Source organism: Coenobita brevimanus, chromosome 55 (assembly GCF_032717465.1).
Source record: "Coenobita brevimanus isolate Jiangsu-jjx chromosome 55, ASM3271746v2, whole genome shotgun sequence".
NCBI classification, from domain to species: domain Eukaryota; kingdom Metazoa; phylum Arthropoda; class Malacostraca; order Decapoda; family Coenobitidae; genus Coenobita; species Coenobita brevimanus.
This window is the reverse complement of record NC_137008.1, coordinates 19,111,650-19,137,540: the sequence shown is the minus strand read 5'-3', so window position 1 is coordinate 19,137,540 and position 25,891 is coordinate 19,111,650. Positions and strand designations below refer to the sequence as shown.

General features: G+C 41.3%; 1 protein-coding gene across 1 annotated transcript in view; it reads right to left on the bottom strand.

Moving 5' to 3' along the window:
• LOC145401268 (fatty-acid amide hydrolase 2-like) overlaps positions 1–24,225 on the bottom strand; it is a 43,329-nt gene extending 19,104 nt beyond the window's left edge. The window contains exons 1-5 of the mRNA XM_080273597.1: positions 24,182–24,225; positions 21,144–21,258; positions 18,226–18,333; positions 16,623–16,784; positions 10,748–10,930 (exon numbers count right to left, since the gene is read on the bottom strand). Coding sequence (XP_080129723.1) covers positions 10,748–10,930; positions 16,623–16,784; positions 18,226–18,333; positions 21,144–21,258; positions 24,182–24,225 — 612 coding nt within the window. The remainder of the gene's footprint in view (positions 1–10,747; positions 10,931–16,622; positions 16,785–18,225; positions 18,334–21,143; positions 21,259–24,181) is intronic.
• Positions 24,226–25,891: the final 1,666 nt, after the last annotated feature.

The following is a 25,891-nucleotide window of genomic DNA, read 5'->3' as shown; positions in this document are numbered from 1 at the left end:
GACGAGGGATTTGTGTCGTGGGATTGGGAGGATGGGAGTGATTTTTCTCCCCTCATTCACCCCTTCACTGAGCAAGGGCGATCTGGCTGCATTGCACCAGGTATTCACAGTAATTCCACCAGGTTGGATTTTTTCCACCTGTTTTTCAGTGAGGCATTCGTAGATCAGATCATTTATCAAACAAACCTGTTTGCAAGCGCCCAGCGCCTAGAAAGTGAAAGATTGGGAACAAGGAGTAGGCATTCTATGATCTATGATTACCCTGTCTCCCTTCCAGAAATGTTCTTATTTTTTGCCCTTGTCCTTTTGATGGGTATTATAAGAAAGAATAGAATTCCTGCTTACTGGACTAAGGACCCTGTTATGTTTACCCCCATATTTGGTCAAATGATGAGCCGTAATCGGTTTCAACAAATTCTAAGTCGCCTCCATTTTTATGATGCTCATGACCCTGCAAATGCAAACAACACTGACAAAATGAGGCGAATTCGGTTGGTCTTTGATCACCTCAGGCAAACCTTTCGATCCTCATTTTATCCCTATAGAGATCTCGTCATAGACGAGAGTCTCGTGTTGTGGAGAGGCAATATTTCATTCAGACGGTATATACCCAGCAAAAGGCACCGTTTTGGGTTCAAGATCTTTGTTATGTGTGACTGTAGGACTGGATACGTGCAAGACATAGTCTTGTACACCGGTGCACAGACAGACATAATAGAAGATCGAAGTATTGGACTTTCGGGAGCAGTGGTAAAGACGATGATACAAGACTACCTTCATCGCGGTCACGTTCTCTACCTCGACAACTGGTACACTAGCCCTCTTCTCGCTCGTTATCTTCACACACATGAAACGGAAGTCTGTGGAACCATAAAGGTGAACCGGCGTCACATGGTCAAGGTAGGGCGGAAACTTGCAAGGAGTGAGGTTGTCTTCTTCAAAGCCAACAACATCCTTGCAACAATGTGGAACCACAACAGAGAAGTAAGCCTCTTGTCCACGGTTCACCGCCCCTTGATGCACCGTACTGATTCTGTAGATTACCATAGCGAGAGCAGGCGTCGTGTTTGGAAACCTGAGTGTGTAATGGATTACAATACTCGTATAAACATGCGCCTCGTGGACCAGTCTGACTCCATGATATCGACGGTAGAGTGTGCCAGGACAACGATGAAGTGGTATAAGAAACTGTTCTTTCACTTACTAGATATCACTGCTCCGAATTGCCACCACCTTCACGCCATGACCACAGGAGTTCAGGAAACATTTGAAGGGTTTGTGAGGGAGCTCACAAGAGAAATCTTTGCTAAGTATGCTGTTGAAAGGCTCCAGCAGCGCCCCCGCACTGCCCCTATTACCCAGACTCCCCAGAGAATATCCGGCCGCCATTTCCCCATTCCTATCCCTCCCCAGCCCAACAGACCTAGGCCCCAGCGCAGGTGTCACGTGTGCAGTAATTCCTAGGTGAGACTCACGACACAGAGGAAGGACACCCGCTATGAGTGCGTGCAGTGTGACGTGGGTCTGTGTATTCACCCATGTTTTAGTGAATATCACACGTTGATGCAATTTTAGCATGGTGTGAATGCGAAAGGACGCTGAAATTATGAGGTAAATGCGACAGACAGACGCTCAGTGAAATTATCAGTCATGTGGATCTCCAAATATTAGTATAAAGTGCCTACGGGTAGAACATAAGTGAAAACATTGGGTGTAAGTATATAAATCTGCCCCAAGTTGAAACTTACATAGAGAGGGTTGTAGGATGCGATATTCTGTCGCTCAGTGCAATAAATACGGCCCGTAATTATATAATTATTATTATGTGACATTCTTACGGGTATAATATAAGTTCAAATTATTGTATATGATGATGTATATTCTAAGTCAAATATTCATAGCGTGTGTATAAAGATAAGATTTCCTGACGCTCAGTCGAATGAATAAGGCACGTATTAGTCAAAATAAAAGTCAGCAAGTGATAAAGTGAATAATTAGTAAATAAGTGTGTGAGTGAATTAGTATATAAGTGTGTGAGTATTATGTATGACGAAACATTCCTTGCGAGGGTATTTTCAGGCGATATTCTCACGCTCACTTGAATAAATAATGGCAGTAAGTATGTACAGTGCATTCTAGGGGTGTAAACGTGTGTAATGTAAGTGGGAAAATATAATTGGAGTGAATAAATAAAGTAGATGATGAAACACGAGTGTTTGAGATCGTGGTTGCTACGTGAATATGCGCTAGCATATCGCTAAATGCCCTCGTAATGAATGAAAATAATTGAAAACCTTTACAGTGGTGGAGGAAAGGTTCTATGTAAAGGGGAAAATAATTGGAAAGTGATAAAACAATTTGGTATGTTGAAATACGAGTCATAGCGAGTGCGCTTACTAAGCTGATGTGCGCTAAACTTATGCTGCATGTCATCATAATGAATGAAAACATCTGAAAACACTTACAAACAGTTGTAATTGGTCAATTGTCATTGAAACACAAGTATACAAGTAGAAAAAATGATAGGTTGACTCATACCAGACACTTAGCATATAGCATGTTACGACTCGGACCAAACTCGCTATGCTCGCGCGATGGTACAATGCTTATTTTTCATATATATGTATCTGAAATCCATTATATTGTTACTGTTATTGTTTATTAGTTCAAATTCAATAAATGTAGAGGTGTTGTGTGTTGTTTCTCCCATTATTCCTTACCATAGAAAACGTAAACGCATATCCAGCCCATTACAGAATACGATACCTGCGGGGGGAAACCGCACCTGTACAGACCACTTATAGACCGCAGGGACCACTTTCTTTATGATCTTCCTTTGTTTCTCGACCTAAGCGGAAGTTTTAGCAGAAAAAAAAAAATTCCAAAAAGGCTCGGGACTGGGGGATGTCATAGGTGCGGAAAGCCTCGGGACGTGACGGGTTAAGTACTTGTGTAGTGTGATGAGTAAGGATGGAAGATTAGAGGGTGAAGTGCTTGAAAGGGTACAGCAAGGAAAAAAGGTTGCTGGTTCCTTGAAAGCAGTGATAAAAAGGAGGGAAGTGAACATGGAAGTGAAAAAGTTACTACATGACGGTATTGTATACCAGCTTTAAAGTATGGAAGTGTAGCTTGGACGTTGTTGGAGGGACAGAAGTCAAGAGTGAGAGCAATGGAAATGAGTTATTTGAGAGGAGCATGTGGAGTCACACGGAGAGACAGACTGACAAATGAGGAAGTGAAGGTGCGTTGTGGTATGGATGTGGATGTGATAGGAAGCGTTAGAAGAAACACACTGAAGTGGTTTCGCCATGTGGAGAGGATGGGGAGTGAAAGATTGACGAGAAGAGTGTATGTGATTGAAGTAGAGGGAGGGGGAGAGGGAGGGTGAGGCCAAGGATGAGATGGAGGGATGAAGTGGAGAGGTATACAAGAGATGGGGGTGTTAGCTGGAAGCAGGACATTGAAATGGCGGGGGACAGTGCGACATGGAGGCGATTAGTTTGTGGCCACCCCTTACGGGATTCAGGGGTCTGGTAGTAGAGATACATTTTTTTTTTTTTTTTTACGCCACTCAACTCTGGTTGTTATGAACAATGTTGCTCTTCAGAATATTATTCGAGATTTGTATACTACTGCAATCGTTCTTGCTTCTTCCCCTCGTAAACCACTTTGCGTTTTAAATAATGATTTTACCATCAGTTATTGGGCGATTTGCTAGTATGATATAAACTTTACAAAGGTAGAAGCCATTAACATCATTCGGCTGTTCATCAGGAAATTTGGCAAAGCTGGGTTTTCACTGCAAAATTTCGTCATTAATCACATGTTTAACTAATTGAATTACGTATTACAGATAGGGGGATGAAAAGAGTAATCGCTGGTGAGGGGTGAACTATCTCAGCTACGATGCACGCGCATGACTGTGTTGCTTGCTAAAAATGAATAGGGGCTTTGCAGACCCCCCCCCCACACACACACACACTATATATATATACAGATATATATATATATATATATATATATATATATATATATATATATATATTGTTACATAGCCTATGATTTCATCATCCTTTGTGTAATTTTAACGCACAGTTGCTGCATGTTTGATCACGAGCGTGTTCTGCCTCAGTCCCCCCCTTCTACCGTTATAGTAGAGTAAGTCGTCCTTTCTGTTATTCAGTGCGGGATTGTCGACCGTTTGTCCCCATCGCTTCATTTGCGCGTCCCTCTTACAAGTTGTGTCAGGCTCTGCCGGCTCCTATATAATGAGCTCAGTCTCTGCATCATTGCCACTTAGATCTGCTCCTCATTTTGTTCACATCTCTGTCCTCCCCTGTACAGATATTATTATTGTGAGTGCTCAAGAAGTCTCCAACCATCTAGCAGCTGTGTGTAATTTGAGTATAACTGTTGTTGTATTTTTTCTTGTACTGTATAGCATAAGTTTAATTTGTAGGCCTAGTGAAGTTTTTGTAATTCGTGTGGGGTTCTTTATGTCAGTCATTTTTGATAATAGTTTGTATCTGTAATTATTTATCTGGCATTCACTGAGTATTATCTGGTATCTCATTTTATCAGGGCTGACTTAGATAAAATTTACTCTTGCTAATTTCGTGTTAATAGAGGCTATTGCAGTTAACCATATATTTAACCTGTTTATTTGCCATTACATTATCTTTATGAGTCCTGAATGTTTTGTTGTTAATTTAAGCATTAAACTTTAACTTGTAATTTTACCTAACTCTTTTGTTTTGAACCTGGAACTTTACGGGACAGTAGTGACTCTTCGTATTCTCACTTAAAGTGTACATTATCTTTCTCTGTTCCGTAACATAAATTTGGCGACCTCATATCAGGATATTCAGGATATTATCATAAGGATATTGCTTGATATTTTGTGACTGTTACTTATTCATGATGGCTACTATTTCTACACTTGATGAAGCCAAAGATTTTTTGTCAAATGTGCAAACAGTGTGTGATATAGAAAACAGAACAAAGAATGAACTTAAGCTTGTTGCTCAACAATTGGGAATTGCAGTTCACTCTCATCATTCTAAAGATCAAATTGTTGGCATGATTAATAAAAGCTTGTTTAATGTAACTCCTCCAAATGAGCAAACGCAGATTGAATTAGCTAAGTTACAGCTAGCTCTGCAGGAGGCTAAGGCTAAGGAGGCGGAGTCTCGTGTTAAGGAAGCAAATGCTCGTATTGAAGAGGCACAGGTACAGGCTCAGGCACAAATTGAACTTGCCAGGATTCAGGCAGACCATGAGTATCGCATGAAACAAGGTGGAACTGGATCATCTAGCTCTGATGATTTTGATGTGGCTAAAAATGTTAAACTTGTCCCTCCTTTTAATGAATCTGATTTAACAAAGTATTTTCAGTTGTTTGAGAGGGTAGCTACAGGTTTTAATTGGCCTAAGGAGTATTGGCCAGTACTCCTTCAAACTGTTCTCACCGGTAAAGCTCAAGTGACTTATGCATCTTTGCCTCAGGATCAGTCTGATAATTATGATGTAGTTAAGGGCTTGATTCTTAAGGCCTATGAGCTTGTTCCTGAAGCCTATAGAGTAAAATTTAGGACAACTTACAAGCAAGATAAGCAATCCCATGTTGAGTATGCAAAAATCAAAGAAGATTTGTGAGAGCAGTGGTTAAATTCTAAGAATGTGGATTCTGATTTTGACAAATTTAAGCAGATGATTTTGCTGGAGGACTTCAAAAGGTGTATTTATAAAGATGTAAGCCTATATCTTGATGAGAAAAGAATAGATAATTTGTCTGATGCTGCAGTTTTAGCTGATGAATATGTTCTCACTCACAAGAGATATTCTAGAGAAAAAGGGAAAGCTGAGAGTAAGTACGTTGCCTCTACTCAGAGTACAGGTAACAGGAAAGAGAATAAAGATGATGTTTCTCAGGAAGTAAATACCAGCTTCACCTCTAGATTTCAGAAAAGTAAATGTACTTATTGTAGTAAGCTTGGTCATACTACGGAGAGATGTTTCAGGAGACAGCGTGATGTGAACAAAAAGGAGTCTTTAAATATTCAGTCAATTGGTCTAGTGTCCACTCTTGAGAGTTCCCAGAATTCTTTAACTGAGTTAACTGAACCTGCTTTGAGGGGTAACTTAAATTCTCATGATGGAGCTCCTCTTTTGAGCAGTAACGTGGGTGACACTCTCAAGAGTTCATGTGCTAATTTCCTGTCTGATGGTTTTGTCAGTCCTCTGGACAGTAATGACAGGAAATCAGTTAAAATATATCGTGATACAGGTGCTTGCCAATCCCTTATGCTGACCAGTGTTCTAGGCTCTAATTTTAATTCCTCTGATGAAACTGTAATCTTACAAGGTGTAGGGAATAATTACTTCTCTGTTCCTCTGTGCAGAGTGAATTTAGAGTCTGGTTTTGTTAATGGTTCTGTTATGGTTGGGTTGGTTGAGACACTCCCAATGTCAGGTGTAACTTTCTTACTTGGAAATGATATTGGTGGAAGTCAAGTGTGTCCAGCTCCTCAGTTGTCTAGTGAGCCAGTGGCTGCGTCCCAGGATTGTGATGTCCCTGATGTGTTCCCTGCATGTGCTGTCACTAGGGCTAAGTCTAAAGTTACTGGTGATTTAGAGGATAATGATGATGATGATGTTATCCCTAGCTGACACTTTTCTTGCTAATTTGGACCACTCACCAGATGAGGCAGTACCCCGTAGTGTTGATAATTTGTCTCGTCAAGAGTTGGTTGAGTTGCAGGTTGCTGACCCTGAGTTGAAAGGTCTAGCTAACTCTGCTTACAGTGAAGAAGAGTCAGCCGGTGCTTCTACTTGTTATTATGTAAAGTCAGGAGTACTTATGAGGAAGTGGAGACCCCCAACAGCATCAGCCGACTGTGAATGGGAGGTTGTACATCAAGTTGTTATCCCTCGTGTTTGTAGGCAGGATATCATTCGAGTGGCTCATGATTCCAGTTTGGCAGGACACCTTGGAGTGAGGAAGACTGTGGCACGCATTTTGAAACACTTCTACTGGCCAGGTATCTTCAGGGATGTTTCCTGGTATTGTAAGTCTTGTCACACCTGTCAAGTTGTGGGGAAGTGTAATCAGACCGAAAAGGTTGCACCTCTAGTTCCCATTCCCCCTTTTGAGGCGCCTTTCACCCGTGTGTTGGTGGATATTGTGGGCCCTCTTCCTAAGACTTCTTCAGGATTTTCTTATGTGTTGACCATGATTGATATGGCTACTCGTTATCCTGAAGCCATTCCACTTAGAAATATCTCAGCAAAGAACGTGGTTAAGGAAATGCTAGGGTTCTTCACAAAGTTTGGTCTGCCCAAGGAGGTACAGTCAGACCGGGGAAGTAATTTCATGTCAAACGTTTTCAAGCAGTCTCTGAAAGAGTTGGGCATCACCCAGATCACGTCTTCAGCTTACCATCCCCAGACCCAAGGAGCGTTGGAGAGATATCATCAAACACTCAAATCGATGCTCAAGAAATACTGTTTGGAACATCAGAAAGACTGGGATAAAGGTCTTCCATTCGTTGTGTTTGTTGCAAGAGAATCTCCAAATGAATCACTGGGCTTCTCACCTTTTGAACTACTGTTTGGCCATGAAGTAAGAGGACCCCTTAAGTTACTCAAGGAATGCTGGCTGTCGGAGGAAGATGACGTCAACCTGTTGGAGTATGTGATGAATTTCAAAGAACGGCTGTCCACTGCTTTACAGCTGGCGAGAGAGAATTTAGGAGCTGCTCAGGAGAAGATGAAGACTTGGTATGATAAGAAGTCCAGGTTACGCCACTTTCAGCCGGGAGATCAGGTTTTGATTCTGCTACCAGTTCATGGGCAACCTCTTCAAGCCAAGTTTAGTGGTCCTTATTTCGTGGAGAAGAAACTCAGTGATGTCAACTATGTCATCGCCACACCAGATCGTAGAAAGAGCAAGCAACTATGTCACATCAACATGCTAAAGTTATATCACAGGCGGGACGAAAATAATCCAGTCTGCACTGTAGCTGTTCCACCCGAGTCTGCAAGTGAAGCTCTCCCATGCAGTATGAGCCTGAGTGATAGTTTGGGGAAGAATCCTGATATCATGAATGATCTCCAGACTAAGCTTTCTCATCTACCACCCAAGGAAAGGCAGGAGTTTTCGGCATTACTGCAGGAGTACCCGCAAGTGTTCCGTACCACTCCAGGAAGAACCACTGTGTTGATGCATGATGTCGATGTTGGAGACGCATAAAGCCAATTAAATTGCCTCCTTACCGTGTGAACCCAGTGAAAGTTCCTCTCATCCAGAAGGAGCTTGGCTACCTGTTGGACCACAAGATGATTGAGCCCTGTCAGAGCGAGTGGAGTTCTCCTGTCACTCTAGTCCCTAAGCCAGGTGGGTCACAGAGGTTTTGCATCGACTACAGACGTGTTAATCAGATAACTAAAACAGACACTTACCCTCTCCCTCGTGTGGAAGATTGCATAGACAAGATCGGAAAGGCTAGGTACATAAGTAAGTTTGATTTGTTAAAGGGATACTGGCAAGTACCTATGACTGAACGTGCTAGGGAGATCTCATTTTTTGTAACATTAGGAAAGACCTTTGGATGGTCTGTAATGCCATGTACAGATTGTTTTAGAGTAATAAGAAATTTCCTTTGTAAATTTCTTTTTTCTTTGTGGGGAGGTGTTACATAGCCTATGATTTCATCATCCTTTGTGTAATTTTAACGCACAGTTGCTGCATGTTTGATCACGAGCGTGTTCTGCCTCAGTCCCCCCCTTCTACCGTTATAGTAGAGTAAGTCGTCCTTTCTGTTATTCAGTGCGGGATTGTCGACCGTTTGTCCCCATCGCTTCATTTGCGCGTCCCTCTTACAAGTTGTGTCAGGCTCTGCCGGCTCCTATATAATGAGCTCAGTCTCTGCATCATTGCCACGTAGATCTGCTCCTCATTTTGTTCACATCTCTGTCCTCCCCTGTACAGATATTATTATTGTGAGTGCTTTAGAAGTCTCCAACCATCTAGCAGCTGTGTGTAATTTGAGTATAACTGTTGTTGTATTTTTTCTTGTACTGTATAGCATAAGTTTAATTTGTAGGCCTAGTGAAGTTTTTGTAATTCGTGTGGGGTTCTTTATGTCAGTCATTTTTGATAATAGTTTGTATCTGTAATTATTTATCTGGCATTCACTGAGTATTATCTGGTATCTCATTTTATCAGGGCTGACTTAGATAAAATTTACTCTTGCTAATTTCGTGTTAATAGAGGCTATTGCAGTTAACCATATATTTAACCTGTTTATTTGCCATTACATTATCTTTATGAGTCCTGAATGTTTTGTTGTTAATTTAAGCATTAAACTTTAACTTGTAATTTTACCTAACTCTTTTGTTTTGAACCTGGAACTTTACGGGACAGTAGTGACTCTTCGTATTCTCACTTAAAGTGTACATTATCTTTCTCTGTTCCGTAACAATATATATATATATATATATATATATATATATATATATATATATATATATATATATATATATATATATTTATATTATCTGTTAACGTTGTTTCATGGAGGTAAATCCAGACAAGTGTACACTGACGGTTGTTGAACAGGTAGACATTAATAATAGGGCGTTTTCAAGCTGAAGAGGTAATCAGTATTCCTGTTACCTCCAGATTTTTTTTTACTTCATTTTTGAGAGACACATGTTAGATAGGAGCCTCCGAGTAATCTCTGTCCACCAAGTTCATATTTTTTCCCTCTTCATACTCTTAATTATAGCAGCCGTGGCTCAGACAGTAGAGCGCTCTGCTCAGACCGGAGAGTCGGAGGATCGAATCCACCCAAAGGTCCTTGGTAGAGATCAGGAAGGGTATCCGGTCATAAAATGCTGCACGCTCCATTCCAAAAGTCCTCTATTCAGGGGCAACGCCTTACCCCTTCAGGGATACCTGGCGTAAAACAATTTTTTAAATATTTTCGATTGTAGAGTTCCCCAGCGATTGTATGGCATTTGCAAGCTTATACGAATATCTTTAATGCACGAATCAGCAATTATGGTGATGTCTTTTGTAGATGGAGGCGTTTTTCAGTTTTATTTTCTACATTGAAACGATTTTCTCCAGCATTATAGGAGTACCTTAATAATGAAAGGATTAATGAATAACTGGAATCTCTGAGTCCTCCATCTCGGAAATCTCTGTTATGCTGAACAAAATCGGCCACCCATAGCAAGAAAAAAGACCCTTATATAAAATAATATTCCTATTATCTCTATCTATCTATCTATATCTGTATCTATCTTTCTATCTATTAATCCGCCTGTCTACCTATCTCTTTATCTATATCTATCTATCTATTAATCTCTTTATTAAACTCTCTCTCTCTCTCTCTCTCTAAAATATATAGTTTAGTGACCACAGTAGAAACATTTTCTCCACATTATAAAGTAAATGGAGTACGGTTCCAGAGTATTAAAAATGGATAGTAGATATAGAGGCAGATATATGGACAAAAATAAGCAGATAGATAGACAGATATGGTATAGTAGCTTTATAGCACCTCTTCCTTAGCGTTTTATTTTGCGTATACACCTTAACACACTCTTGTCCGTTGTCTGCGGTACAGTATATCGTTATGTTATCGACATACTTAGCACCACTAGCATACAAGAGGATATTAAGCTGTAAGGGAGAGAATATATTGCAAAGGAACAGGTGCTGCGAGATCACGAAAGCCACCTGAAGTCCGAGAGGCAGCCCATCCTTGGAAAGTCCGAGGGGCACCGCAGTGACGGGCATCTCCGTGGCGTTGAAGATGCAGGTGTGGCCGATGTCGAGCATGTTGGGCGCGAACTCGTGGTGGAGGAAGGCCAGCTGTGGTAGTGTTGGCAGCAGCAGCACCCCAGTCTTTCCCAGGGTGCCCTGTTAAAACAAAACATATCGGCGTCATACCCCAGCAACAGCACCCCAATATCACCAAGCTTACCAGATTAGAAGTATTGTACTTCCATCGACACCGCGTCCCAGCAGAAGCGACCCAGTCTCATTTAGCCCATCTCCTCAGAACAATATTGTATAATCCATCACCATACCCCAGCAGCAGCACCTAAGCAACACCTAGCCTATCATATCTGAAGCACATATATCCACACAGTACCCCGTCAGCAACAACCCTGTCTCACCCAGGCTACCCTGTCAGGACAGCCTATAATTTCAGCATATTAACAGTTTTATCCACTCTCACTGAGTCTGCCCTGGTAGAACCATATATTTCTACGCTATATTAATCTTACCCAGTCTATCCTGTCAGAATCATAGAACCAAAACCTATATTTCAGCGCCATATACCAGGTTCACTTTTATTACCCTCACCATTGAAAGAACCACATGTTTCCACACAATACCAACATCCTCCAGTTTATCCTTTCAGAACCACAACATATATTTCAGCATCATAAATGGCAGTTTTTGTTATGTGCACCACCACCGTGCACATTTCCTCTATACATTTCAATCATTCGTCAGTTCTTTGCACCCTCAGCATCGATGCTTCCCTTAGTTACAGATTCATTTATCATATTTGTTTATCATTTTTTGATCTTCCATGATATTGTCTTCCCTAAAACTCAGTCATATACAAAATTTTCTGAAGGGTATTCATGACCATAATCTCATTATGACCATACCATCTCAACGCACATTCTCTACTTCCCAACTCCATATCTTTTATGAATTTATATTTTATTCTATCTACACACACACACACACACACACACACACACACATACACACACACACACACACACACACACACACACATCCTAAGCACTAAATAACAGTCCACTTCCTACTGTTCTCAGCTTTGATTTTTCATACGCTATGCCAAGGTCTCACATCGACATGTTCATGACAGCGCTAATACACATATATTCTGCTTCCTCCTGCCAGTGTAGACTTCCGTTGAATACAAGGATTTTATTACACTTTATTTCTTTGGGTTACTCTGCTCTGAACTCCCTTTACTTAACCATGGAACGCAAACCCCAGGTGGAAATCACCTGGGAACATGAACATGACCTGAGCATCATGCGGTCTGTGGCTGAAGCAGGCCGGGTTTTTCCATACAGACAGTTTTGGATGATTTTAACCTTCCGTTTGCGACAGTGTATACCAGAAAGGTTGTGTGCCCTTGCCACTACCACCATGTCTGCACTGACTGCGTATCTCTCCAGGTAAGTGATAATGTGCTGGGAAGTTGTCAGCAATACTTATTTAGACTAGGAATAAATAAAAATCAAGTAATGTCAAACAAAATTAGGAGCATTTATTCTTTGGGAAAATCTTTCTATCTCTATCTATATACCTAGGCTGCTTCCCCCAAGAAAAGGGAGGTAGCCAAGACAGGACGACACACTCCCCATTTACTCATCCATTCAAACACATTCATTCGCATCTTAGCCCCAGAGGGGAGAACGGACAGATCCTCACCGCACCACACTGCACAAGGGTCAGCTGCGCAATGCAATCAGTGACATCCGCAGCAGGGCCCGACAGCAGAACTGGTTTACCCCTGCCACATCATAACAGACCCATCCCCTTACCCGCACCTAACCTGACGAGCTGATCAGACCAAATGCGGGAGAATATCCCCTCAGGGTTGCGTCATCACTTATTCATTCACAATTTCTCTCCATTTATTTCTGTCACGCACAGCCACTCTTCCTTGCTCAACAGACATCCCTCTCGCATCCAACGCTCTCTTCACACTGTCCATCCATCCTATTCGTGGTCCTCCTCTCAGCCTTACACCTCTCACATCAGATCTAGTTATCTTTTTTACCAATCGCTCATTATCCATTCTCTCCATATGCCCAAACCATCGCAACACCCTCTGCTCAACTCTACCAGCCATCTCCTGAACAACTCCAGTTCTCCTTCGCACTTCATCATTTCGCACTCGATCCATACGCATCACTCCACACATACTCCTCAGACACCTCATCTCCATTACATTCAAACTTTTCCTGCTACACCCATACTCCATGTTTCAGCCCCATATAACGCAGTCGGTACCACAACACCCTCATACAGCCTTCTCTTTACATCCATTCTAAGCGAACGACATTTAAACACTTTTTTCATTCCTCCAAGCACCTTTCCTACTTCATTTATTCTAAACTTCACTTCTGCATCTATTCTTCCATCCACAGCAACATGTGACCCTAGATATTTAAAACACTCTACCTCCTCAAGCAACTCACCATTCAAAACTATATTCAACCCCCTACCATCTATCAACCTCGTACACTTCATCACTTTACTCTTATTCTCATTTACTTTCAATTTCCTCCTTTCACACACCCTTTGGGAAAAAAAAAACAAAATAGAAATTCATGGATTTATTTTTTCAATGAATAGGCAAAGCCTTAGTTATGATGAAATAGCGGTTTTTGTTCATGTACAGGGGTAAATAACTGTAAAAAAATATTTTTGCATATATGTCATTTTTGACTAAAAAAATATACTTTTTTTTTTTTGTCTGTCTCCAGCACGGTGCTGATTGAAGGCAGGAAGACACTGGGTATCCTTGCTGAGGCTCCTAGGCACCAAGTTTGTGTGCGAATGCTCAACTCTTCATGTCCAGTATTAGCCAATTTCTGGAATTTTTTGTTCAAGTCACTAGAATAATCATGTATATTTAGCTACTTTTTTCAAGTCACCCCATTAAATTTCCAGTTTCAGCGCAGTTTTTTTGGGGGAAATTAAAGTAGAAGAGGTCTACTTTCATTGCATGTTGTAAAATTTAATAAAAGTTTATTAGAAGTATTTTATATTACTTTCCTAAAAATGGGTATACTTCACCATGGGTTGGTAATGGTGTTCTGGAAACTAAGGGTTTCCATTCCAGGGTAAAGCACCTGAATTCTTCTATCTCACGCAGTCCTTCCTAATGGTGAACTTGTGAAGCTGCCTACCGCTAGGGGCCACCACCGTTAACAGCTTGTCCGCCTCGAGTACATGTTAAATTACCGGGATTTTTCTCTTTTGATGTCAGAACCTGTGTGGCAAAATACCATCATACACTACTGAAGCATTAAAAAAACTTCGTAACAATAATATAACAGGGGAGAATACATTACTCTCGTTGTTTTATTTCCCTGAAAACAATGCCCGAATTTTAAAAACCTGGCACATACATGTTTCTTTTCGTCGTTTTTAATGAAGCTGCTACAAAGCTGAGTTAATATTGTCTCTTGGAATGTTCGATATATACTGTAGTTTTAGCCAAGCACTTGTTTTGTTTGTGTCAGTCTCTCTTTTGGCAGAAATTTAATGATGATGTATTAAAATATTCTACATCAGCCATCCGAGCCCAGAGACAGTCCCCGTTCCAAGATTTGATACGACTTATTTGAAAGTTGTGATAGCGTGTTTTCCTAGCGGATACGTCATGATCAAATCTTGGAATGGGGACTGTCTCTGAGTTCGGATGGATGATGTAGAATAATTTATTACATCATCATTAAACTTCCGCCAAAAGAGAGACTGACACAAAGGAAGTGCTTGGCTAAAACGACAGTATATATTGAACATTTCAGGAGGCCAGATTTAACTCAGCTTTAGAGCAACATCATTACAAACGACGATACGAAATATATAAGTGCCAGGCTTTCAAAATTCTGGCTTAGTTTTGGGGGAAATAAAACAACGAGAGCAATGTAGCCTCCTCTGTCATATATCTGTTACGAAGCTTTTTCAATACTTCATTAGTGAATGATGGTATTTTGCCACACAAGTTCTCACAGCAACAGAGAAAAATCTCGGTATCTGAATAAGTGCTCAGGACAAAGAATCTGTTAACAGTGAGAGACATCTGTGGCAGATGATCTCCAGAGTCCCCCATTCTATCTATCTAGTGCCAGAGCCTTAATCCCGTAAGGGGTGGCCACAAACAAATCGCCTCCATGTCACCATGTCCCCCACCATTTCACTGCCCTGCTCCCATCTCACACCCCCCTCTCTCATATACCTCTCCACTCCATCCCTCCATCTCATCCTTGGCCTCCCCTCCCTCTCCCCCCCTCCACCTCACTCACATACACTCTCCTCGTCAGTCTCTCACTGTCCATCCTCTCCACATGTCCAGAACCACCTGTGTGTTTCTCCTAACGCTTCCTATCACATCCACATCCACACCACAACTCTCCTTCACGTCCTCATTTGTCAGTCTGTCCCTCCATGTGACTCCACAGGCTCCTCTCAAATAATTAATTTTCACTGCTCTCGCTCTTGACTTGTGTCCCTCCAACAAGGTCTAAGCTTCACTTCCGTACGTTAGGGTTGGTATCACAATTATGTCATGCAGTAACTTTTTCACTTCCATGCTCACTTCCCTGTTTCTTATCAGTGCTATCAAGGAACCAGCAACCTTTCTTTCTTACTGTACCCTTTCAAGCACTTCACCCTCTAAACTTCTATCCTTACTCATCACACTACCCAAGTACTTAAACACATTTACATTTTCCATTTCCTCCTCATCCAACCTCACTGTACATCCACTTACTTCATTTCTCTCGAAGACCAAAATTTTACTCTTCCCTACATTCACCTTTAGATCCCGTTTCTTACACACTCTCCCAAACTCATCCACCAAGCCTTGCAACTCCCCTTCATCTTCACTTAACAACACAGTATCATCTGCAAACAACAGTACAGGGTGTTTCCAAACATGCCCTCTCTCATTAGGGACGCTTCAACATCCACTGCCCTACCTTGCATCTCTTTTATAACCCATTCACTAGCATAAAAAACTGCGAGTCCCGTTCTCTCTTCCTGACAACGGTCATTCTCTTATCCTAACATACTTTCAGATTTTGTCGCCAAAAATCATTTGTCATAAGCTTAACCACTATACAAAGTTCCATTCATTATGAACGAGAAACACGCTTGTATATTTTAAAAGTAACATGCAGCCCACCTTATCATTTATCAATTTCACTATCATTTCAGGAGCTATAATTATGCGCACAGTAATACTGAATCTAACTTCCGTAATACACACACGTACATGAAAGCTCGTAATTGCATTTAACTAAGTGCTATCCAAACCAAACATACAATACATACAGTGCTACTTTCCATAATCTGTCCCCGCCCTAAACAGGAGTATTTAGGTGACACTACTGTAAAGTCCCGAGATATCGCTTGAGAGGCTGTGGCAAAGTACGGTACAAGGGCTGTTGTGAATATTGTATACGGTATATGACAGTTTTATGTAAGACAGGAGCATGGAAGATCAATCCATAGTAAACAATTCCGATAAATAAATTTGCAACCAAGGGAAGCATCGACGTTGAGGCAGCAAAGAACTGGCGGATGCTTCTTATTTCTCTACTTGACATGCTGTCCTTATAATGCACTCTAATTTTTAAGGCTTCGGCTAAGGGAGGAAAAAACTTCGCATCAGCCTGCCTTCATGAATGAGAACTACCAGCTATTCCAAACCCGATAAAGGAACATCGCTCATACGTAATATCACTGAATATAGTTCAACTCCGTAAAAGGGAAAAACCTGAAACAAGCTAAACAGGTTCCTTAGTTCGTGCCGACTTACCATCAGGAACTCTTGCATTGGCTTCCAGTAGTGCGGTGAGTCTTGAGGGTCCTGATTCACTGCCAGGAGCTTTCGGATGGTGGCCATCATCAAGAGGGGTAAGGTGAAGCGTCTTCTCCCACACAACCACCGCAGCCCTTCTACCAGCAGACTCACTTCCCCCTGTCAAGTGGAAATACTATGTTATATAGAGCCTATTCTCCCAACTGGAATTACTTTTTCTTTTTTCTTTTTTTAAGTGGCGGTCTCTCTCTCTCTCTCTCTCTCTCTCTCTCTCTCTCTCTCTCTCTCTCGCTCGCTCGCTCGCTCGCTCGTTTTTTGCCGAATTAAAAGATCTGATGGTGTGATGCCCAAATTTGTCCGAGTCATGTGCTATTCCTAGTTAGATTCATAAATAAGTATTTCAAGGTTTTTCGATTATGTAACACCACCCAGTGACATCCACTCGAAATTTTCACTTAATTATCCCTGGCTGTTTTATTCTAAACCAGGACCGCTGGCCTTTGTAGACGATAATACGAGAGTACATGCCATCCTTACCGTTGTTTGACCTTTTTATTTCAAAAAATAGAGAAAAAGCCAAAATTATCTTCATTTTCTCTATAACTAAGTGTAGGTTGTATTCTCAGCAAATCTGTTGGCTTATCAAAAGGGAAATTATTATATATCTGTCTTCATTCTTACCGAACTGACTGAGCATGCTGATTATCATTTTAGAGGGGTTTATAGGCAAAGTAGTTATTAAATTCTTTCCTAATGATTTTTTCCACCATGTACCTGAAACTGCCATGTATGTGGTCTGAAAAGACACTAACTTGTGCTTGCTGTTATAAACGGTAATAGGATAATAAAAAATTCCATTATGCATTGTGATATGTATTTATTTTTGATGGCCACCTAGTCCCGGCCACTTAACTTTCAACTTTAATTATTTGGGATGTAAAGCAAAGGCAATCCCATCATGGTTTAGGGAGCCAGGACTGGGACAGACAAACGCACTTGCGATCAGTTCCCTGCCGTAATCCTGATTTTGATTAGCAGGAAGGACATGGAGGCTAGAATCTTCCTTCGTCTCTTGTTCTGACTTTACAAATATATCATATTTGCGAGACGAAAGTTATTGCAGGCTATAACTGTTTTCTGCAGGACGATCAAGGAAAAGAGTCCAAGATCTTCCCTTGTCTAGTTCTTCCTGTAAAAACATAATCTCAGTTACGACAGGGGATCGATCGCAAATATTTTTGCGAATCCCACTCAAGGCTAGGATACCGTAAATAGAACATTTTGAGGGTATACTGTTTTCAGTTTAGCTTGGGCTTAAATTACTGTTTCTCCATTTTGAATGCTGAGGTATAACACATTAATATTTGAGAATGCATGTAGTTTGGTTTATGCTTTTTTTAAACGCATTTAATTTGTTTTTCCTTCCTTTGTTCATCAAGAAAAGGTCACGAAGACGTGGTATGGGAAGGATACAGAGCCGGAACCCAGCTTTATACTGCCACTGAATTACATATAACCTGTGTAATGGCGAAAATCTCTCAAGTGAACGGTATTTGTAGGATACGAGGGCTGAATATTATGAAGTGTCTGATGTCCTTACCTTTCTGTTGGTCATGTTAACGGTCAAGGGGGGTTGGCCTCTGTAGTCATCTCTCATCTTGTTATTCCACATGAGGAAGGCAATGCTCATGTCACGCGGCCACTCCAGCTGCCACCACACCCACATGCAACAAATCAGGTGCCAAGTGTACAAGAGATCCTAACCAGTTATAACTAGACACAAGCACCCATGGCAAATAGGTAATATGAATAATTTCGATTTTTTTTTTATATTATAAAGTATCCTAGCCAATTTTTACGCTAACAACAATTTTAAGAGAAGCAAATTTCCGTAGCACTTTTAAGATAGCTATCATTCATAATTCTATTTTATAATACTTGATAGGGTACAACAAGGAAGAAAGGTTCCTGGTTCTTTGAATGCAATGATAAGAAACAAGGAAGTGAGCATGGAAGTGAAAAACTTACTGCATGACAGTATTGTGATACCAACTCTAACATATGGAAGTGAAGCTTGGACCTTGCTGGAGGGACACGAGTCAAGAGTGAGGGCAATGAAAACGAGTTATTTGAAAGGAACATGTGGAGGCACATGGAGAGACTGACAAATGCGGAAGTGAAGGAGCGTTGTGGTGTGGATGTGAATATGATAGGAAGCGTTAGGAGGAACACACTGAGGTGGTCTGGCCATGTGGAGAGGATGGAGAGCGAGAGACTGACTAGAGAATGTATTTGAGTGACGTGGAGGGGGGGAGAGGGAGGAGGAGACCAAGGATGAGATGGAGAGGAGTGGAGATGCGAGAGGGGCAATAGATAGACATATAGTTTTTTTTTTTTTTTATTCTGGTTTGAAGTATTTGGTTGTGATACGAATAATGGCAAAAGTATAAACCAGAAAACAGTCACAAATGGCATACCTCCATCATCACCAATAAATTAATGATTTACTGCAATAAATCCTCTTTCCTACCAGACCAATACTTTTACTTCTTTCTATAGTCAGTTAATTTTACAGTCTTAGTCTGACCCGTTACACAATCTCAGATAGCGTATAGCCTACCTCCGCCAGCGCAAAGGAAATTTATGGGCTTAAGTAACACAGAAATGTTCAGTAAGGTGTTATAAACAAAAGAAGTCGCTTAGCGAAGGATTATTATCTTTGTTCACCACCCCGGGAAAAGCTGTTACAGAGCTTCTTTAATCGGTGAGGATAAATATGTTCCCATTAACTCATCCGATACTCGTAACCTTTACTAAATTGATTAAAGTACTTTGGGAGCAGACAAAATAAAGTAAACCTTTTTAACTTGGTCTATGTATTTGGCCTTCTGTAGCTTATTTCGCGTAGGTCAGTGGCAGAAAAAGACAATACTACGGCCCTCCATTCTTTCCACAACGCTTTTTGACAAGCAACATAGTCTTGTGCTAATTTGTTGTTATATTTCAGCGTTCAAGATTGAGAGATGGCAATTATACGTCACGTTAGAGTAAAAAGTTGCTGGATAAAAAAAGCGGACTATATATATATATATATATATATATATATATATATATATATATATATACTGTATATATATATATATATATATATATATATATATATATATATATATATATATATATATAGACCTTTTATCTTTTCTTCTTCGTTTTTTTATTTATTTATATACTTTTTTTTTATGCATTACTTAAAACCTGAATGGGTGAAAAGCATCTTTAACTCTGTAATTACGCCTCCATAATAACTACCAAGTAGAATAGCTTTTGTTTCAATCTTCTGTCTTTCTATCTATCTGTCTGTTTGTTTGCCTGCAACGATGTGGAAGGGCCACTGAATGAAACTGTACCAAATCTCGAATAATGATTACATGCTATCATAGGAACTAACGATACTTTTTTGGTTCGGGAAGGGAGATGGTCACTGGTCAAGACCAAGAAAACCATGAATATCAGCAAACAGTGAACCGATATAGAGACATGGTGTCCAAGGACAGTGTAACCCACTGAAAGCATTTTTATTTCAATCCAAATTGTTAATGTGTGACCTTTAAATTTTGCCAAGAGTTTAGACACAATACTGACTCTTCCTTTTTGAACTTTCTCAAATACTTATGTCTGTGAATATAATGAATGGAGTAAGATGAAGAGGGTATAATGCTGCCTTGTCAATGGTATGCCCTCACTGAGTGCTCTAATTTCAATTCAAACTGATAAATGCATTTTGAATAATTAAATCAAATACTTCTCTTGAGTTCTGAAAGACTTTTCTTTCAGATAATCCCTTGGACCTGTGGAGTTTTCTTCGTAAACCAACTCTATAATTAATACATTTTAAGATGGGTTACAGCTGATGCATAAATACATACTTAATACTCAAAAAGTACACACAATGTTCTTGGTGTCATATTTGTTGTAGAAATATTAGCTGTTAATGCGCAAGCAATTTTATTAGGGAAGAAAGATATGCCTTGAATCACTCTGCCTCTATTCCATAACTGAGTAGTTTCCAAACGTCGATTCCATGTAGTGCAACCATTAGGTTACTCTTACGTTAACTGGTTTGTCGTAATTCAGGAAATCGTTTATTACGTTCGATGATAACCATAGAAACCAATGGACTCCTGCTGGTCTGGTGAGCTAAAGCGTTCCGACCGGATAGGGCCCGTCAGGGTTTTAATGTGAAGGGTGGTTCGGGTTTATTGCTCACATATTTCGACCCAGAGGCGAGCGTGGCTGGTAAGTCCTTATCAGAAATGGTAACCTAGCCTTGGGCCCCTACGCTACTAATGGGAAAAAAGGATTGGATGATAGACACAGACATACTGTAAATTTTAGTGCGAAAAAGTACTTCGATGATTTTAAAAAATAATAATAATGGAACAGGTGCCCAATCTGAGACAAATAATCAGTATTAAGTGCTGAGTGCAAATCTGTTAACATCACTTGTTCATCTCGTACCTTTTCTAGCGGGGCTTCAAAGGTGGTGCTGAGGTAGTGTGTAGCGGCGGTGAGGGCGCGGCGCAGGGCAGGGTCCAGTGGTGAGTACAGGGGCGTGTCCAGACCCTCACACCACCTCAAAAAAGGCATCAGTATATTCACCTTTCACTCAAAATTTTATGCACACACACACCCACACACAGTAAATTATAGGCAATCATATCATCACATGTGAGCAATCAGGCAATCAGGCAGCCACAAAAAAAAAAAAAAAAAAAAAAAAAATCCTGAGGTGGCAACTTGATCATAATCCATATATATTTCATCACACACAGCTGGATCAGTGTGCAAACTCCATATATAATTATCCATCATAAGTTTCTTGTAATTATACCGCATCGAAACTATAAGGTCTGCAAACCGGTAGGGATTAAGGGCCAGATTCCCTCCCCTTCAGCTGACTATCCATGGCATTCATTACTAAGGCTGAAAGGAATATGTAAAAGAGTCAGATACTTTTACTTGTAGTTCTTTGTATCTCATCCTTCTATAACTGGTAATGCATTGATTTCTTTCATACTGTAACAAATTACAACAGAACGAACACTGTAATGAGGGGGGGGGGGGATATCACAATACTCATTATTTGAGCAATGTTGTTTGTTTGAAGTTTTGATTTTCCAAGATTTCTTCTAGTTCACTGTTCACAAACATTCGCAAGAAAACTTTCAGCATGATCAAGAAATTTCAATGACAGCTCTTCCTCGACTGAATTTGCACTTACAGACACTGAGGTACACCCGTAAGCACTAATTTTTCCTCCCCCCTTGTAGCCGGAGTCACGGCCAGTGAGCTATCAGGCGATCGAACACCGCACATACACCCCCTCTCGCCCCGGCCCCAAGTGTAAGCGTTCTTGGATAGAGGTGGAACGGCCAAAGCTGGTGATGGTACAATGTGTCATGATTGTTTTAATCGACAATCAGAACAGTAGGGGCAAGTATATAAACGATAAACAACCGTAGGCCTACGTCTCTCCGAACACAAGGCTCAACTTGCAGTGCCTATATCACTTAGCTGATTACAACAAGATGAAGCAGCTGGCAGGTATACCGAAGTATTGTATGTTATTGATTTGTTGGTGTTTACCACAGAGGTGTATGATAATATTAATATGATCGATACGTGGCGGATCATTTCATCAATATCTTTTTTTATGCTAGTTAACAATAGATGGGAGTGGGGGACGACAGGGTATAAGAGGCGTTTGGTGGAGAACGAGACAGGAACCCAGAGAGAAAGGAGGTGGAGGTGGGAGCGAGAATGGATGAAAAAAAGACATCATATCTTTCAACAGATGCTTTTAACTATAATATACTTATCTGTAACATTATAAATATAGGGCATAAGTATATAGACAATAACACAGTACATTGTACGTCTTCTTTCATTTTTGTGCCTTTCTCATATGTTGTGGATAACAGCACAGTATTACACATTATACGCCTTTATATACTTATCCCTACTGGTTCTGACTGTCTATAGAAACAATCATGACAAACTGTAACATCACCAGCTTTGGCCGTTCCACATCTATCCAACAACGCATACACTGGGGTCGGGGGAGGGGCGGAGAATGTGGGGTGTTCGATCGCCTGGTCACTCACTGGCCGCGCCTCCGGCTGCTAGGGGGGGGGGGAGAAATTAGTGCTTTCGGGTGTACGTAAAAAAATACTGTTAAATATACAGTACAGCTTCAGACACCTCATTTTCAACCTCCAGCACGTTATTATACATGTATGATCAGAGGATAACCAAAACTTCATCCTTTAGAGTGATGTTATTGGGTTACAACAGTCTGTGCTCCAGTGTCTTTATACTTATTTACGGGCAAGTGAGTGCAGCAAGTGAAGCGATGTTTACTCAACGTTCAGCTGAGAAATGAGTGGCCAGACACGACCCAGCTCAGCCCGATCGCGATGGTCTTCAGAGGCTAATAAATTTTCTACTATGTGATATAGAGAAAAGATTCTTTCAACAAGCAGTAGATACGTTCAGTATATTTTGTTTTTACTTATATATTTAGTCATGAGGCAATAAACTTGGAATCCCAGCATTCCAACGAAATGTGCCAGGGCTTCAGTTGTCATGGTGTCATAAAAAGACTGTATAAACTTGTAGAGAAGTTATAGATATATTTGACTTGTGGACGAGCGGTTGTTATACGTGAGTAGTTTGTATGTAGATAATCTTCATTCCCATTTGTCATGCAATGACAGGAGAGGTAAAGAATAGTATGGGACTATTTTTATTTGTCTTGGAAATATTAACAAAGTCTCTCACACACGAGTGAAGTTAAGTAGAGTCCCGCGAGCTACCTCCCTGTCTCTCTCTCTCTCTCTCTCTCTCTTCCATGTTCCTAAGCCCTTCTCCCTTGTACCTGCCTGTTCTATGACCTGTCTCTTTCTGCCTCTGCTTCCTAAATTCTGGTGTAGCAGGGGTCGTGTCACGTGTGTTACACTGTGGTTGGAAAGTTCTAGAAGCCTGTGTGTGAGTATGTATGTATGTGTGTGTATGGTCACGAGGTGCTGTCGTGTGCCTATAAAGCATTCCTTGAATTAAGAGTGTGTAAGTATGTTTAGCATTGCTCGATTCTCGCAGAAACAATACCTTCTCATCATCTGACTTCCTGTTTCTATCTGTCTCTCTGTCTATCTGTTCATCTATTTATCTATTATGATTTGTAATTATAATATGGAGTCCTAACAATGGTCCACTATGAAATTGATTTTAAGAAGATTTCTTGTTGTAACACTATGTGTTGTTGCATGAATTCTAACAAAATATCGGATATTACGCTCAAGATTTTAAATGAACGTTTTTTCTATGCTGAGGGGGTGAAATAAAGATTATTATTACTAAGAGCAGCAGTGTTTGGAATATATGTGTGTCCCCTATATTCTTTTGGCATCAATTTCTTTATATTTTACTTGAAAATGTAATTTTGCCATAAATTATGATAAAATATTCAGTCCCTTACCTCTCAGTCTTACCCCTACCGTGGTTGAATGCGGACGTTTATGTGCTCTCTACCCCCAGACATTGGGGTGGCCTTCTGGATTATTCTTCCTCCCCATTGTGTAGTGTTAGTATCATTAATACCCGGCAAGATCAGGGTTACAGGTAAGGGAAAATCAATGCAAAATTCAAGCATGGTGCCATCCCCCCTTGTGCCACAACACAAACTGCTACTGCAACCAGTGCTGGCCCCCTTGGCTGCTGTGCACCATCTCACACACTCCCCCAAACTTCAGCCCTGGCTGTTGGTCATCCTGTTGCATCCAACAAACCTATTACTGGAACAATTAAATGCATCAAGCTCGATGGTACTCGTGGTGATGATGATGATAGTGCCTCATGTTTCCCAACAATGGAGCATATTGAACTTGTGGTCACTAACCTCAGCACCCCGCCGCCGAATGTCAACCAACCAGAACGGCCCTCTGCCATAAATTTATACTCCTCCAGCCCTGATGACTGCCTCTGCTCTCACCACCAGCACCTGTCCTGTGGACCCATATCCTGCTCCCTGCCCGAGGCTCCCTTCTGTCATACCACAAGACCAATATGTGCTTCTGGCATTCCCCTACACATGCACGCCTGTTGTTTATAATGCCTGGGGCCAACGTACTTCCATCCACTACCTCATCACTCGACATCCAGAAGTTGTTCACTTTATGCCCCCTGCACCTCCTATCATCTACGTCTATATGAATTATCCTGATCTCATCCAGACCCTAACAACTGAGGGCTTTTTGGCATCCAATTTGTACTTCATGATGCACTCCTTCGAACACACAAATTCCCGGAGTGCCTAGTCAAACACCTGGCAGTTGATAGTTCTGTTAATGTCCTACACAACACACTAGGTGTCAAGCGAGCACATTGCCTGTACAACTCTTTGGATGAACCCATCAACTGTGCCATTGTTGTATGGGAGGGAGAGGACTCCCCCTCTCCCGAATTCTGCTATGAGCTACTCCTTCGACCCTGTACCTTTGTAGAAGCCATGCCCTCACAGCCTTTGTGTTATTGCTGTTATGAGTCCAGCCACATCTCAAGGTACTGCTGGTCTGCAGATTTGCGTGGTATGTGCAGTGCCTTCCATTCAACCACAACCTGCCCTGTCAGGCACTCCGCCACTTTTTCCTCTCCCAGTCTCTGTGCACCTGATCCCCACTCACCTGACTTCCCAGAATTGCCCCCACCCCCTGCACTGCAAGCCCCCCACTGACCCTATGGCTGCTCATCCTTGTCTCCTATGTTCACTGCAGTTCCAGCGTCCCTGGTGCGGGCGTGAGGGCGTAACTGCATGGCACCTGGACTGCCCAAGTCATCACTCGGTCCACCCTGCCCCTGCCCCCACCACCACCCCTGCTCCTATGATCATCAGCCGATACACCCTTCTTCCGCTGGTTCAACACCATGCCCCCTCCTTCCTCCCCCTCAGCCTCTGCCCCTCCCCGTGCCCAACAACAAGTTGTTCACCCCTCCCTCTCTCACACCCTGACCCACCAATCAGACCTTCAGCTGCAACTCTGCAACAACAGTACGATAAACTACGCAGTCTCCTTTTTTATGTACTCTCTTACCTTAATATTCCTTCTCTGCCAACATCACAGCTCCCACAAACCAATTCCAATGTAACAACCACCCCTGCTGGTATCCCTGCTCCTTCCCTCCTTCCCGTCTCACCTCAATCCAGCCTT